The sequence below is a fragment of the Galeopterus variegatus genome, unplaced genomic scaffold (genome assembly GCF_000696425.1).
Source record: "Galeopterus variegatus unplaced genomic scaffold, G_variegatus-3.0.2 Scaffold3938, whole genome shotgun sequence".
Lineage (NCBI taxonomy): Eukaryota > Metazoa > Chordata > Mammalia > Dermoptera > Cynocephalidae > Galeopterus > Galeopterus variegatus.
In genome coordinates, this window is record NW_007730049.1 from 63,950 (window position 1) to 77,797 (window position 13,848).

Consider the following 13,848-nt stretch of genomic DNA (forward strand, 5'->3'; position numbering starts at 1 on the left):
CGCATTCTGGACCCGGTGGAGGCTGCAGCGGCGGCAGCAGCTGGCGGGCCACGCTCAGGCCGAGCCATGCCGGCGGCGCGCGTGGAGTACATCGCGCCCTGGTGGGTCGTGTGGCTGCACAGCGTCCCGCACCTCGGCCTGCGCCTGCAGCCCGTGGACAGCACTTTTCGCCCCCGCGACGAGAGTTACCAGGAGGTGAGTCCGCGCCGCCCCAGCCGCAGACCCCGAGGCCGGCCCACGCGCGCCCCCAGGCCCAGCACCACCCCTCGGCAGCCCGCACCCTCCCACGTGCTTCTCGCACCCCCTGTCTCCCCCTCTTCTCTCCCCGTTCCTTCTCCTCCTACCTCGGGACCCTTTTCCCCGCGGTCCCTCCGGTCTAAGAACTTCGGGGGGCCGTGAAAACTGGAAAGATCGGAGTTGAGCCGGCATTGGGAAGGAGGGGAAGGGCGCGGAGACGGCCTGCGGGAGGTGGGGGGCGGGGGGCATTTGTGTGGGGATCCGACGGGCGCCCCGAAGTTTTTCCTGCTTCTGAGCTTCCAAGACCGCGGCGCTGTCTTTCCGGAGCTGGGTGGCCGGGGAGAAGTTTAGGCAGAAACTGACCTGAGCCTCAGTTGTCCTCGCAGCATCCCTCCAACGCAGCCCCCGCCTGCAGGGTAGGAGCCCCTGCCGAGACCTCTGCCTGGGCCCCTTCTGGAAGGCTGCAGGGCTGGGGGAGGCGGCGTGGGTGGCTTCCTCCTGCGCGCAGAGAACCCACAGTCCATGCGTTTGTTTTAGTGGAAGAAGGTGGCTCATCTCACACTATCTTCCTGAGTACCCCTCGGGTTGACAGCCTCTTCTCTTTGTCCTCTGCTTGGTCCAGGACTGCCCCGTCTCCCCCCATCACGTCCCCCATTCTAGGCCCAGAATTTCTGGTGTCTTGGTTTCTTGGCCAGCCAGTCCCCTCATCCTTGCTTTTCTGCCTTCTCTCTGTTCTGCTGGCCTTTTCCTCTGCGGTTTCTGCAGCCCATAGATGGGGCCACGGCTCCCCAGACCTTCCCACCCAGACAGAACTGCAGAATATCTCAGCCTGCCTCAAGTCTGGTCAAGCTGGCTCCTGCCCCTGTGGTCGGGCTGAGTCGCTTTCCTCCATTAGGTCAAAGACTCAGGGGCAGGGCAGCCCAGGACCAGGCTTATTTGTTGAGAGCTATGCACCCATCTCAGGACTTTGTCCCCCTGCAGCCTCTGCCTTCAGGGTCAGTTCTCCTGGTGTGGGACAGGTGGCCCAGCAAGACTCTGGAGGCTGTGCTGGGGAGTCAGCCGTTCGCCTCTCCCCACTCCAGACCTTTCTCCTACAGGGCCCAGGGGATCATGATCCAGCAGGGCGTGTACTGCCCAAGCCCGGGAGACAGTGACAAGGTGTCTAATAATAACCCCTAGAGTCCCTGCTGCCTCCAGACCCAGGCAGATGGTGTCTGCCCTTCTAGAAGGAGGGAGAGTCAGGACCCTTCCTGCCATTTAGGAACACAGGAGCAAGGAGGCAGTGCACTCGCCTGGCTCCCTGCTCCTTGTCTGTGTCTGCCCCTCCCTCTCCCAGAGCCCTGCCTGTGGAAGTCCGTGTTCCCTGAGAATGGGGCTGCCTGGGGATAGCTCCAGGGAACCTTCCGCTCACAATGAATGCATGAAAAGAGACGGATATGACTTCAGAGACAGCTGTGTTGTTGGCGTATGTGTCTGTCCCAAACCCTGAGCCCCAGATCCTGCACTCTGGGTCTCCAACCATAGTTTTCTCTTCTCCACTGGAGGATCTAAACTCCTAGGTGGGTCAAGAAGACCCTAGGTGGGGGTAGGGATGGTAAGGGCACTCCATCACCCCACTGGCTCCAGAGACAGCACTTGTGTGGCCAGCAGCTGTGGCTGGCAGGGCCTGAGCCTGCCCCGTCCCTCCCTTGGACAGGTGGTAGCTGAGCCAGAGGGACCCACTCACAGCCTCTGCCACTCCCAGGGTTCTTTGTGCCGGGCATCAGATAGCTCCAGAGGGTGTCCTCTTCCCATCAACCAGTGCCCTGCCCCCCTTCCTTGTCCTGCTGGGGGCGGGGAGGAGCGCTGAGTGGAGGATGAGTGTGGTGGGCCAGGACGGGAAGTCTGGCCCTGGGTGTTGTTATTTGAGGTGGCTCCTGTTTTAGTAAGTTCCCTTGTTGTCTGACCACGGCTCCCTCCTGGACATCCCCTTTTCTCCTGAGCACCGGTCATGACCATAGTCAGGTGGCTGGTCAGCTAACACCATGGACTGGGGGCCTTCTGTTGTCAGTCATCACAGTCCTCAGCAAACTTGATGGGGGCCAAGTGCCATGCCAGGCATGGGGTGACCGTGATAACCAAGGCAGCAGAGCTTTGGAGAGCAGTTGCTGAGGGTTTCTCTGGGGGCAGCCTCTGGGCTCAGTGTTGTGGCAGCAGCCAAGCAGTCTGGGGGCTCTGCGTCCGGCTGTCTGGGTTAGATCCCCAGTTCTATCACTGGTGACCATGGGCAGGTGTTTTAACCTCTCTGAGCCTCACTTCCCTCATCTGCAAATTCTTTTTTTCTTTTTATTTTTGGTGGGAGGTTTTGGCAGCTGATGGGTATGGGGATCTAGACCCTTGACCTTGGTGTTACACCATCGCGATCTAATCAACTGGGCTAACCAGCCAGCCCCTGTCATCTGCAAGTATTAAATGAGATGTTCCACTTAACGTGCTTAGTGCAAAGAGTGCCGTAGCACAGTCTATCCCTGTTAGGGTCAGAGAGGAAAGAGATCTCTTCTACAGACACTAATCAAGGAGACGGAAAAAGAACTCATGCAGGAAGGCTTCAGCTCATGCCCCCAGTGTGCTGATGAACGGTGCAGCTTGTGGGTGTCTGTGTGCGTGTGTGTATCAAAGACTAAGTGAAGATGGAAACAGAAGCACGTGCAGGCCTCCAGGGCTCAGAGTTGGTTGATCTGTGTTGTCCGTGGATCTAGAAGACAAGGGGTGGAGGTCTTAGAAGAGCAGAGATAGCTGAAGAGCAGACCCCCTGGTGAGCTGAAATACCCCAAGTAGATGTGTTCTAGAGTTCCCTGAGGAACTAGTGCTCCCCCTCACTTTCTGGGGTGTCTGGGAGCAGTGGAAGCCCCAGTGCCCGTAATGGTCAATCCTCCACCCCTGCCCTGCCTTCAGTGGGCTTAAGCCTGAGTTGCCACGAAGTCTGCTTGGCCTGCATCCCAGCCTCACAGGGAGGTGGGCCTGGGGTCAGCCGAGGCATGCGAGGTAAGCACCAGGCAGGGCGGTAGAGGAGGGAGCCCTGGCCCTGGGGGCCACCAGCCCCAGGCTGCCAGGTGTCGCTGTGTGTCTGGGGAAGAAGCAGCCCAGACCTCGCAGCCTGAGTCTTCTCAACTTTGACAGCTTCAAAGAGACAGTAAATGGACACATGAGTTAGTGGGTATAAAGCATGTGGCCAGGGCCTGGCACATGGTAAACTGCCAATCACCGCTTGGGAAGGCAGTGACCCCAGCTGGCCGGGTGTCCATTGGGCAGTACTGGGGACAACAGTAAGGGCACCTGGCACTCAATCCAGCTATGTCTCTTTGAATTCAATTTACCCCTTGCCCCAGGCATGGGTGTCACCGTCACCATTCACCCAACCCCCTCGTGGGGAGAGCAGGCACTGATGAGCTAATGTTCTTGAAATGTCTTAGTGAGCTCCCAAGCGCTGTGCCCGGTGTCAGTTGTGGCTACCGTCGCGTGCGCAGCCACGTGTGTGCTCCCCGCGCCATCTTCCTCACCCTCGGCCAGTAGGCCAGTCATTCTTTTGGAACACATCTTGGGCAGTAGAGGGGATGTTTATGTTTGTCATGTATTTCCACGTGTTCTCTGGTCTGTTTTTTTTTTTGGTGGCGGGGGTGGCTGGAAGGTACAGGGATCCGAACCTGTGACCTTGGGGTTACAAAGGCTGTGCTCTGACCAACTGAGCTCACTGGCCAGCCCTCCACGTGTTCTCTTTGGGTGGGTCAGTTCATAGACGCCCGAAAGAGTCCCCAGATGTGTGTCCTCAGGCCAGGGGAGGGAACAGAGCGGGGGCTAGACTGAGAACTGCAGGACTCCCTGCCCCTGCCTTGGGCCTGGGTCTGAAGACCAGGCATGGAACCCAGCCCAGCGAGATGCAAGGTTGGGATGAGGAGACCCCATTCATCCAGGCTGAACACTGAGTCATGGTCACCCGACAGTCACGACGAGCTGCGGGAGGGAGGCTTAACCCTTCCCAGTGGGGCTGTGGCCTCACCTCTCTAAAGTCTCCTGGGGGCTGAGCTGCTGCCCCTCCCCCCTCCAGTGCAGAAGCTCTCGTGTCCCCCTGCAGCGGTCACTGCTGCCTCAGCTTGGGTCCTGGCTTGGTTGCTCCCTGCTCTGGTTTTCTCACTGCACAGTGACAAACCAGGACGAATCGAAGTTCCTTTGATGGGGGAAGAGACGGAGTTTGAGCACTGATGTGGGGGCGGTGGTCATGGTGTTACGGTGGGAAGGGGAGGTGGCGGCAGCCGCAGGGCACTGTGGGAGGCACGGGGCGCTGTGGGAAATTGTCCTTGCTGAGCTCTGTCCATCAGAGCAGGAGGGCACGTGAGCAGATCTCTCGGCTCCCCCTTCTGTCCCCTCCCCCGGCCCCTCCCATGCACATGGGGACTTGCAGCGTTAATTACGAGCAGGAAAATAATTACCTGTTAGAGAGCAGCAGGTGACACCAAGTTGGCCTTGGCTGGTTAGGGTCTGCTTCTCTGCTCCCTCCTCGCCCCTTTTCCCCCTGTCCCTCCTTCCTCTCTTCTCCCTTCCTCTTTCCTCTCACCTCTTTCTCCCTCCACCCCATGTGCCCCTGTCCTACGGCATCCCCAAGCAACACCTCCAGCTTCTTGGTCGAGTCCTTGTCCTCCCAGCACCCAGGTTCTTAACAAAAGCCAATCTTAAAAAACCAAGTCTGGGTTTCCCAGCATCGCCTTCCCAGGGGCTGGACTGCATTATCAGTAACCTGATTGAGGCCAGCTGTCCAGCCTGCAGAGCCCCGGGCTGCTGAGGGGGACTGGACTCACAGGAGGTCAGGAGGCTGAGGAGGCTTGTGAGAGTATGCAGTAGGGGAGCCAGCTGCAGGGACCTGGGGTGGGGATGGATTTGGAAAATTTGAAATGGCACCAATCCATGTCTTGGCCACTTCCTGGAGGATCCTTCCTTGCTGGGTGGGGATACAGGGTAGATTCAGTGGGGTTTCTTGTTTGGGGATAGACTGAGGGTGGGGCTGTCCAGGAGGCAAGCCAGAAAGGGAGCTAGTGGGAGGTCTGGGTATTAGCTGGTCTCCAATCTACACAGGAGATTTATCTGAGGTTCAATTACATTTTTCTTTATTAGGAATAATTTATAGGAAAGTGCACAATCTTAAGTCTGCAGCTCAATGAATTTCTGTGTGTGTGTGACACCATCAGATCAACATGTACTCCTGACCCCCCAGGAGTTTCCCTCCTGCTCCCTCACAGTTAGTGCCCTTCCAGAGGTGGCTGCTAGTCACACCTCTATTGCTGTAGGTGAGTTTCTCTGACTTTGCATGTCACATAGATTAAACCATACAGTCTCTGCAGTTTCGTGTCTGGCTTGTTTCCCTCGATATTACCTCTGTGTGTAGCTGCAGTTTCCTTTTCATGGCTGCATAGTATTCCATTTTATGACTATGACACATTTTACGTATCTGTTTTCTTGCTGGAGGATGTATGGGTTGTTTCCAGTGTTTGGCTATTACTGCTATACGGAGCTGCTGTGAACACTCATGTGTGCATCTTTTGCGGGACACAAGCCCTCCTGTAACGTGGAATTGCTGGCTCATGGTAGTTTGCATGTCACACAGTAGTTTGCAAATTGTTAAGGGTTCCCCAGGTTTTAGCAGAGGGGCCTCAGGGGCCTGCAGCGAGGTGGCCAGGACAAAGGGTGGTGTTTCCCTCCACTGCTTGTTCACAGGAGGCTCTGAGTGTCGGGGCTCTGAATGTTGAGGTTCTCGTAAGCGAGTCAGTTTGAAGAAAAAGTTAAGCTACTGGAAAAAAGTTTGAGAACTTCTGTTGACACTAATCCAGTGCTTCCCGGACTTTAATGGGATATAAATCGCCTGGGATCATCTCTAGGTGGAGTTCTGATTCGCTAGATCTAGGGTGGGACTTGAGATTCTGCTTTTCTTTTCTTTTCTTTTGTCCTTTTTCTTTTCTTTTCTTTTTGAAACAAATAAGTTATTTAATTTGGTTCTTGGTAAGAAATTTAGAAGAAATTTGTGAGAATAAGTTTCATTCATCAGGGCAAACACAGATCTCGGGGAGCCCCAGAACTGAGGAATAGCTTTGATTTTTCATAAAATTTGTGAGCCCACGGCTTTCTGATCGACCTTGCACTGCTCTGTAATCTCGTGCTTCTCTTTTTGTGTGTTGAAGATCTCACCTTCCTGGTGCCTGGGCTCCTGCAGCTGCTGCTTCTTAAAGTCTGCATCAGTGAGATGTTTTGGGATTTTTATTTCCAATATCAATTTTTGTAGAGGTGGTGATGACAAATTTCTGGTGTGTTCTACGCAGAGGAACTCCATTGAGGACCAGAGGTCCGGCCGTGAGTAGCAAGCCACTGCTCAGCTGCTTCAAGAAAACCAGCCTCTTGCCTCTGTGGTGCCCAGTGAGGGGGATCAGGACAGTCCCAGGAGGGCTGCCACCTCGCCGTCTGCTCACAGGCTGACCGAAGGGGTTTTACTGTGGCTCAGCAGCTTTCAAGGAACATCTTCAGTAGGATAATAAAATATCTAGGCATTTTGCTAAGTTTAACCACCCAGGTACCACCATTCTTTTCGCCACCAACTGGTTTTGTGACAGTGGCAAGAACCTTCTTCCTTTTTTCAATCCTGGATTTGTTCACTGTTTCTTCTTGTACATGGCCTTTCTGGAATACACAGCAGATCAGGAATATCTGCCAATTCCTCTGACGAGGACACGGTTTCGGCTGCAGTGGGGCTTCCCCTTCTTGGGCTTTATAGCCTTGAGCGGAGACTTTTTAACCTTGCCAGGACATCAGCCTTCGCGGCTTCAGATTTCTTTTCATCACAGAGGATGTCAGTGCCCCAGGTCACAGGGTGGTGAGCAGTGAGGCTCTAAAGCTCTGTCTGCTCATGGTCCATTTGGCCTCCTCTGCCTTGGCCTGGGGCTACCGGGCCCTCCAGTGAGGGGTGTGGACTGGGTGTGGGAAGGTGGGCAGCGACTTTCCATTGTCGCACCAGAGAGGGGCCTCCTGGGGTCAATTCAGGGGACAGGCTGTGCTGAGCAGTCCAGGCAGGGGAAGCCCCAGCCTCTGCCACACTGTGCAGACTTCAGGAGGGGCGATGTGCTTACATCTGCTGGGCCCTAGAGGGAGGTTTATCATCCACACGGCCGAGCAGAGCCGGGGGCAAGTTCCTGGCAGTACCTGTGACATGTCTATCCTACATGGAGTGGAAGTCTCATTTTTTGTTTGTTTTTGGCAGCTGGCAGGTACAGGGAGTGAATCCTGGACCTTGGTGTTATAAGCACCAAGCTCTCACCAGCTGACCTAACCACAAGTCACTCATTTCAAGTCAAATTTTTCTGCCCCATTCCCAAATGAGCCGTCTCTCTCCTGCTTTCCTCCATCTGTCCCCTCCACTTCAGCCATTTGTCCCTAAGATAAATCAGGGATCTGGGGGCCTGCCCGAGTCCTCATAGGGCTGGGCAGCTGAGCAGGCACAGGGAAGGCACAGGGTGGATGCTAGCAGGTGTCCCCACTACTGTGCTATGCCCCCTGGAAAATGGCCACAACACCTTGTACTGCAAATCCCCAGCCTCTGTTTGTTGGGCTTGTCTCCTTGTGTGTGCACACCCCTGCACAAGTCTTGTCTGCCCCTAGACCTTAGGGTCCTGGGGGTCTCCCGCACCCTGCTGATTGCCGCCACCAGCATACAGGTTTCCTGAAACAACCCTCCCACCCAACAGCCCATACAGGGGCTCTGGGGATTCTAGACTGGGAACTGCTTGGGGGCACGTGGGAAGCAGGGGGACTGTCAGCTTGCGAGCCTGACTTAGAGCCAGGTCCATCCCTGGCTGACAGCCACCAATCTCAGTGCCATCTGGTGTCCATCTGGCAGAATCAAGAGATTGGAGGGCAGCGGGGGGGCACCCTGGCCCCCAATCAGCAGCAGTTCCCTTTGCAGGACCTGGGGTGCTAGGTGGCCCCGAGAAGGCACCTCCCACCCCCTTCACAACTCTGGCTTTGCTGCTGCCATTGGCACCTTGGGCCAGCTGTCCCCTTCAGGATGCAGTGAAGGGACTCCGCGGCCTGAACATGCTGACTCTCCCCACCCCCACTGCCTCCACTCTCCATCCCCCAGCATGGAGCTGTCCTGTCATTGCTCTGGATGGACTCTCCACTTCTGGGGACAGGATGATGACCGGACTGGGGCGATTGGGCCCTGTGCATGGAGGAGGCAGCAGATATGCCAGGCCGTCCCTTCCTGGCCCTGTCTCAGTCCCACTCAGCTCCCGAGGCGTCCTGCTCAAGCCACATCTCCCCCAGGAGCCTCTGGGTGCTCTGGCCCACGTGGATGTCCCTCTCGTCTGTCTCCCTCGGCCGCGCATCCCATCGCCCACAGCCCTCGCTGCTGGTTGACGATCCCCACCTTGTCTCTTGAGTGGCTGAGAGCTGCTCCTCAGCAGGTCCTTGTCCATGTCCTCATCGGGTGTGGAGGCCAGAAGCCTGGGACCCACCTTGAGCAGCTCCCCTACCCCCCACCTTTGCTGACCACCAGGCCCATCGTCTTATTCTCACATCTTCTAAGCTCTGTCACCTCCACCCTAGTGTCTAAGTGCCAGGCACTCTTTGTTTACATAATAGGAGCTTGAATCATAGGAGGAGAGAAGGAAGAACGGATGACAGACAGACAGCTCAGCCCCTGTTCCTACACCCCAGCCCAGGGTGGGGCATTGGGGGCCAAGGGTGGGCACTTCCAGAACCTCCCAGTGGGGGAGCGGGTGCTGACAGCAGGTCTCTCCCCTCTTGCAGTCACTGCTGTTCCTGGGGCTGGTGGCTGCCGTCTGCCTGGGCCTGAACCTTGTCTTCCTTGCGTCTTACCTGGCATGCGTGTGCTGCTGCAGGCCGGGAGGTGCGGCACAGACTAAGCAGCACGGCTCCTGCTGCATCACCTGGACGGCCGTGGTGGCCGGCCTCGTCTGCTGGTGAGTGTCCCTCTGCTCTGGGCCCCGGTGTACAGCTCAGTCTGTAAGGGGGCAGGGGCAGGACAGCCTCAGAGACACAGCGGAGTGGAAAGTTCACTTGCTGGGGCCTGAGCCATCCGTGTCTGCTCATGGTTAACCCGTGACCATGACACCCTTCCCTCTTCCCCTTGACAAGCCCCAAGAGGCTCATCAGCTGTCTTGGACATGTTCTCCTGACCAAGCTCCAGCTACCTTGATGGAAAAGCTTGTCCCCAAAACCAATGGTGTCCCCTTTCTTGCCAAGCATCGGGAATCAGAAGCCTGGAGTGGTGGTAGGGGTCTCCAGAAGGGTCTCCCTAGTGGCCCCCATCTCCTGCCCCAGTGTGGGTTTGTCCAGCTACTCAGAGAGCTCCATGAGTTCATCAGGCAGCATTCCTGGACAGTGGGCATGTCTGCTGTCTGCATCCCTGTCCCCTCCCAGCTGTCACCCTGGATCTGCGAGGTCAGAAGTTAGCCTGACTCCAGCCCCAGTCAATTCTATCTTCTCGCGAGATCAATAGTTTTTAGTGCCATTAGCCAGTTCTTCTTAGCTTTGGATGAGGAAGCAAGGATTTCTAACTCTGCACAGGAGCCCTCCCTGCCCGGCCCACTCCACCCTGGGCAGCATCCGCATTCGTGCTGGCTGTTTGCAGGAGTTGTATTTTTCTTGTTTTTGTATCTACAGAGGCTTTTCCAAAAGCCTTGGGTCCACCCTGAGACATACCTGGTGTATGGTCACTCTCCAGGGCAGAGTCCTTCACTGCCTCAGCAGCACAACGGAGCCAGAGAGGACCCAGTGAGCCTGGGAGTGAGGACCTGGGTTCTCCTCCTGAGTGGCTCACCTTGCTGCCAGGTTTTTCTTCTCTGTTAGCACGTTTGTGATCCCGTCCTGCCCACAGTGTAAGGCTCATGTAAGCCAACAGATAGGCAAGACCCTAAAGCAGGTGACCAAGCACTGAGCACGTGGGAGGGACCCAGGGCTGGTGAGACATGCAGCCGGGGCTTAACTTATAGACGTAAAGGAAAGAGTCTAGCCCAGGTCAGGAGTTCAGAGACGAGGATACTACTAGTAGAGAGAAAGAGCTCCTGACGAATAACTGTGCTATTAAAACTCCTCTTGCTGAGAGCACACAGCAGCTCCGGGGTGGACAGTGAGAGGTGGGATTTGGAGGGCCACCCAAGAGACCAGTGGTGCTGGCTACACAGGAATCCCTGGCTTGTGTGAACTGCTGTAAATTCAGATTGAAACACACACAACAAACAACAGAAAAATACCTTGGAACAGTAAGAATGGCTTTGGGGGGTCAATTCCAATAAGTAATAATTACCTGCAGTTCCAAGAGAAATCAAAGCAGCAGGAGTATGTGGGCAGGATTCGTTCCACAGCATCCACACCTATTTGTGCCAGGCAAGAGGGCGCCCGTGCTAAGAAAAACAGGCACCAATTCTGCCTTATTGGTCTCATAGCTGTTGGGAGAGGGAGAGAATTGTATAATTGTTTTAGTTAAATAATTACAAACTAAGGAAAGTGCTCTAGAGGAAATGAATGGGCATAAAATTGGATGACCCACCCAAGTTGGGCATCCCTGAGAGTCAAGGGCACCAGGACGCATAGGATGAGAAGTGGTGAACTGGGTAAAGGTGGGGCTAGGTAGGAGGAGATGCTTACAGACAGAGGAAGAAGAGCGTGTGCAAAGGCCCTGTGGCAGAGAGACCACGGAGCTGAAAGAAGCCAATGTGTCTGGAGTGGACAGAGCAGAGGGGGAGGCTGGGGGGTGATCAGCTGGCGGGTGTGGTCAGCAGTAAGCAGCAGTGGAAGGCAGAGAGCACGACACGATGGCATGAGAAGATCCACAAGGGACAGATGGGATCCAAACCACATGGGAACTTGTACATAATGTTAGGGATCGGGGTCTTTATTTTAAGAGCAATGGGAGCCACTGTAAGGAGGGGGGTGGCAAACAGGTTACCTTACAATACGGTGACCAGATATGTCAGGTCTAACCAGAAGCCAGAACCACTGCAGTGTCTAGAACAGAGGGACGTGAATGTGAAGAAGTGATCTCCAGGTGACAGAAGAGCTCAGAGGCTAGGTGGGGACAGGGAGCGACTCCAAGATTAGCAAGAGCAGGAGCCACTACCGCCTGCAGGCCAGAGGGACAGGAGAGGGAGGCCGTGCTCCAGAGTGGCTTGGAGCCACACAGCAAACCCAGCAGCTGTCGCAGGGGGAGGAGGAAAGTGCCCCGGCTTCCCTGCCCCCCTCCAGTCTCCTGCTAGTGCCTCCATTGGCAGAAGCCACCAAAAGCCAATTGGCAGGGGACCCCGAGAAGTTCAGTGTGAGGGTCAGCCCTGTGATGGAGAGCAGAGCAGGGCACAGGGGAGGGACAGACCAAAGGGCAAATGGCCAGGACCAGTCCAGGGCCGTGATTGTCATAATGACTGTGGGACGGGCAGCTTAGAGGGGGCAGGAGTGAAGTTCCGGCTGTCAGGGCAGCCAGGGCGGAGAGCGAGAGGCTGGCAGTGGGGCATGGGCAGAGGACAAGAGGACAAGTGCTGGATGAGTTGGGAGATGGGGGTGATGGAGAAGGAGCCACTGAAGGTTGACCCCAGTCTCTGGCTTCGGCACCTAGATGGGCGATGAAGCGCCATGGCTCAGGGGACACTGGGGGTGGTGGGGTTTAAGGTGCTTTGGAAACATCCAAGCAGCAACGTTGAGGACGCTGACAGAGACAACGCTGGGTCGTACATTCTGGGGTTGTGAGGGTGGATGGTGTGGCAGCCATGTGCAGGGGACATCTGCCACAGCAAGAGCAAGCAGTGAGAAGAGAAGAGGGCTGGGGCCTGTAGAACGTGCAGCATTTAACAGCTGGGAGCAAAGGGGGGCAGCGCAGGAGACCAGGACAGTGGGGCCAGAGCAGGGGAGGAAAGCCACAAGGGCACAGGAGCCAAGGGCGGCATGTGTCGGGAGGGGACAGCCATGCTTTCCACTGCTAGCAAGGGAGGTTGGAGAATGCTCTTGGCTTAGTGGCACGGAGGTCATCGGTCACCTTCGCTGGAGTTGTGCTCACTGGGATGCAGGAGCAGAGGCCTGACTGGCATGAGATGGGGAGAGAGAGAGAAAGGGGTCGAGAAAGCAGGAGTAGAAGGGGTGTGAGGTGAGGGTTGGTGGGATAAAGGTGGGAGGGACACGCTGAACTCTGCTAACGAGGCCCGGTGAGAAAGGAGGTTAAATACGTAGAAGAAAATACAAACGAGGCTCCTGAAGAGGCGGAAGGACTGAGAGGAGCGATCCTAGTGCTCCTTTACTTTGCAGGGACGGTGATCGTATATTTGGGAGTGATAGTGGTGTGACCTCCCAGAAAGAAGACAGAGCCACCAACTCATTCATTCTGCCTTTTCCCTCAAGCGGAATGGCTTTCTACATGGCCCAGCCGGGACCGATGACACCAGGAGAGACCAAGAGACCCTCATTAAATGCCATCGTGATTTCTGGTCCCCCAATTTCACAGTCACTCCTGGGCCATCTCTGATAAATCCACAGACTAGCAGAAGGGTGGAAAATCTAGAATGTCCCCATTTTCAAAAACAGGGAAAGAGAGAATTAAAAGGATGGAAAAACGTCTTCACGTTGAATCCCCAGAAAACTAGATCGTGACTCAGATAGCTAGGAAATTAGAAACACGAGGAGCAAACAAAAGGCATTTTTCAGAGCATCGTGAAATCATTTCGCTTCTTCTTAAATAAAGTTACTCCCCGGAGGATCATGGGAATACGGTACATTTAGTGTGTGAATATTTCAGCTGAGCAGTCGCTAAAGCTCCTCACGGTATCTCTGTGGATACCGTGGAGAAAAACGGATGGCATGATGTGCGGCGAAGTGGATTCGAAGCGGGTTATACAACTCTGGTGGAATCCAACTGTACTGACTGACACAGTGGATTGCAAAGTGGTGTGCATGTGCACGTGAGTGCGTGTGTGTGTGTGTGTGTGTGTGTGTGTGTGTGTGTCTCATGCACAAGCATGTGGGAACCTCCTTTTAAAATGCACATTCCCAGACCACACAGATTCAATGGGCCCAGGGTGGGGGCCGCTTATCTGTACTTTGACAGGCACTCCGGATGTCCGTAGACTGCATCCTGAAAAACATTGAACTAGAGGTCAAGGGCACCGTGGAAGGAGGTTTTTATAACTGTCTTCTAGGGGATTCCGTCCTAGGTCCTGCCCAGTTTAAGGACAAAAGAACGAGCATTAAGTGTAAGCACATGTGCGTTCATCTTGCCCTCCCTCCCCCCAGCATCGGTGTTTTGGATGAAAACTCAGGAGGCTGCTTCATAAATCTTCACATGATCCAAGTGCTATAGGTCAGATAGAATATGCTAGATCGAGTCAAGCTTTGAAATGATTTGTTCAGGCTGTAATGTTGGACTAAAACCAACTAGATGAAATTTCACAGGGATAGATTTAATGTTCTGCTTTGGGTTAAAACCAAACAAAAATCAATACAGTACTATAGGAGGGAGGAAAGACTGGGCTTAACAGCAGTTCCTGTGAAGTCAGGGGTTGTTTGTGGAGCCCGAGGTCAGTGGGGGGGGGG

General features: G+C 55.2%; 1 protein-coding gene and 1 pseudogene across 1 annotated transcript in view; one reads left to right on the plus strand and one right to left on the minus strand.

Moving 5' to 3' along the window:
• The first annotated feature begins 43 nt into the window (after positions 1-43).
• Positions 44-13,848, plus strand: part of TTYH2 (tweety family member 2) — a 40,098-nt gene continuing 26,293 nt past the window's right edge. Inside the window, exons 1-2 of the mRNA XM_008586327.1 lie at positions 44-195; positions 9,064-9,236. Of these exons, the coding sequence (XP_008584549.1) occupies positions 67-195; positions 9,064-9,236 (302 nt within the window). The 5' untranslated portion in view covers positions 44-66. The remainder of the gene's footprint in view (positions 196-9,063; positions 9,237-13,848) is intronic.
• LOC103601920 lies at positions 4,405-7,464 on the minus strand (annotated as a pseudogene).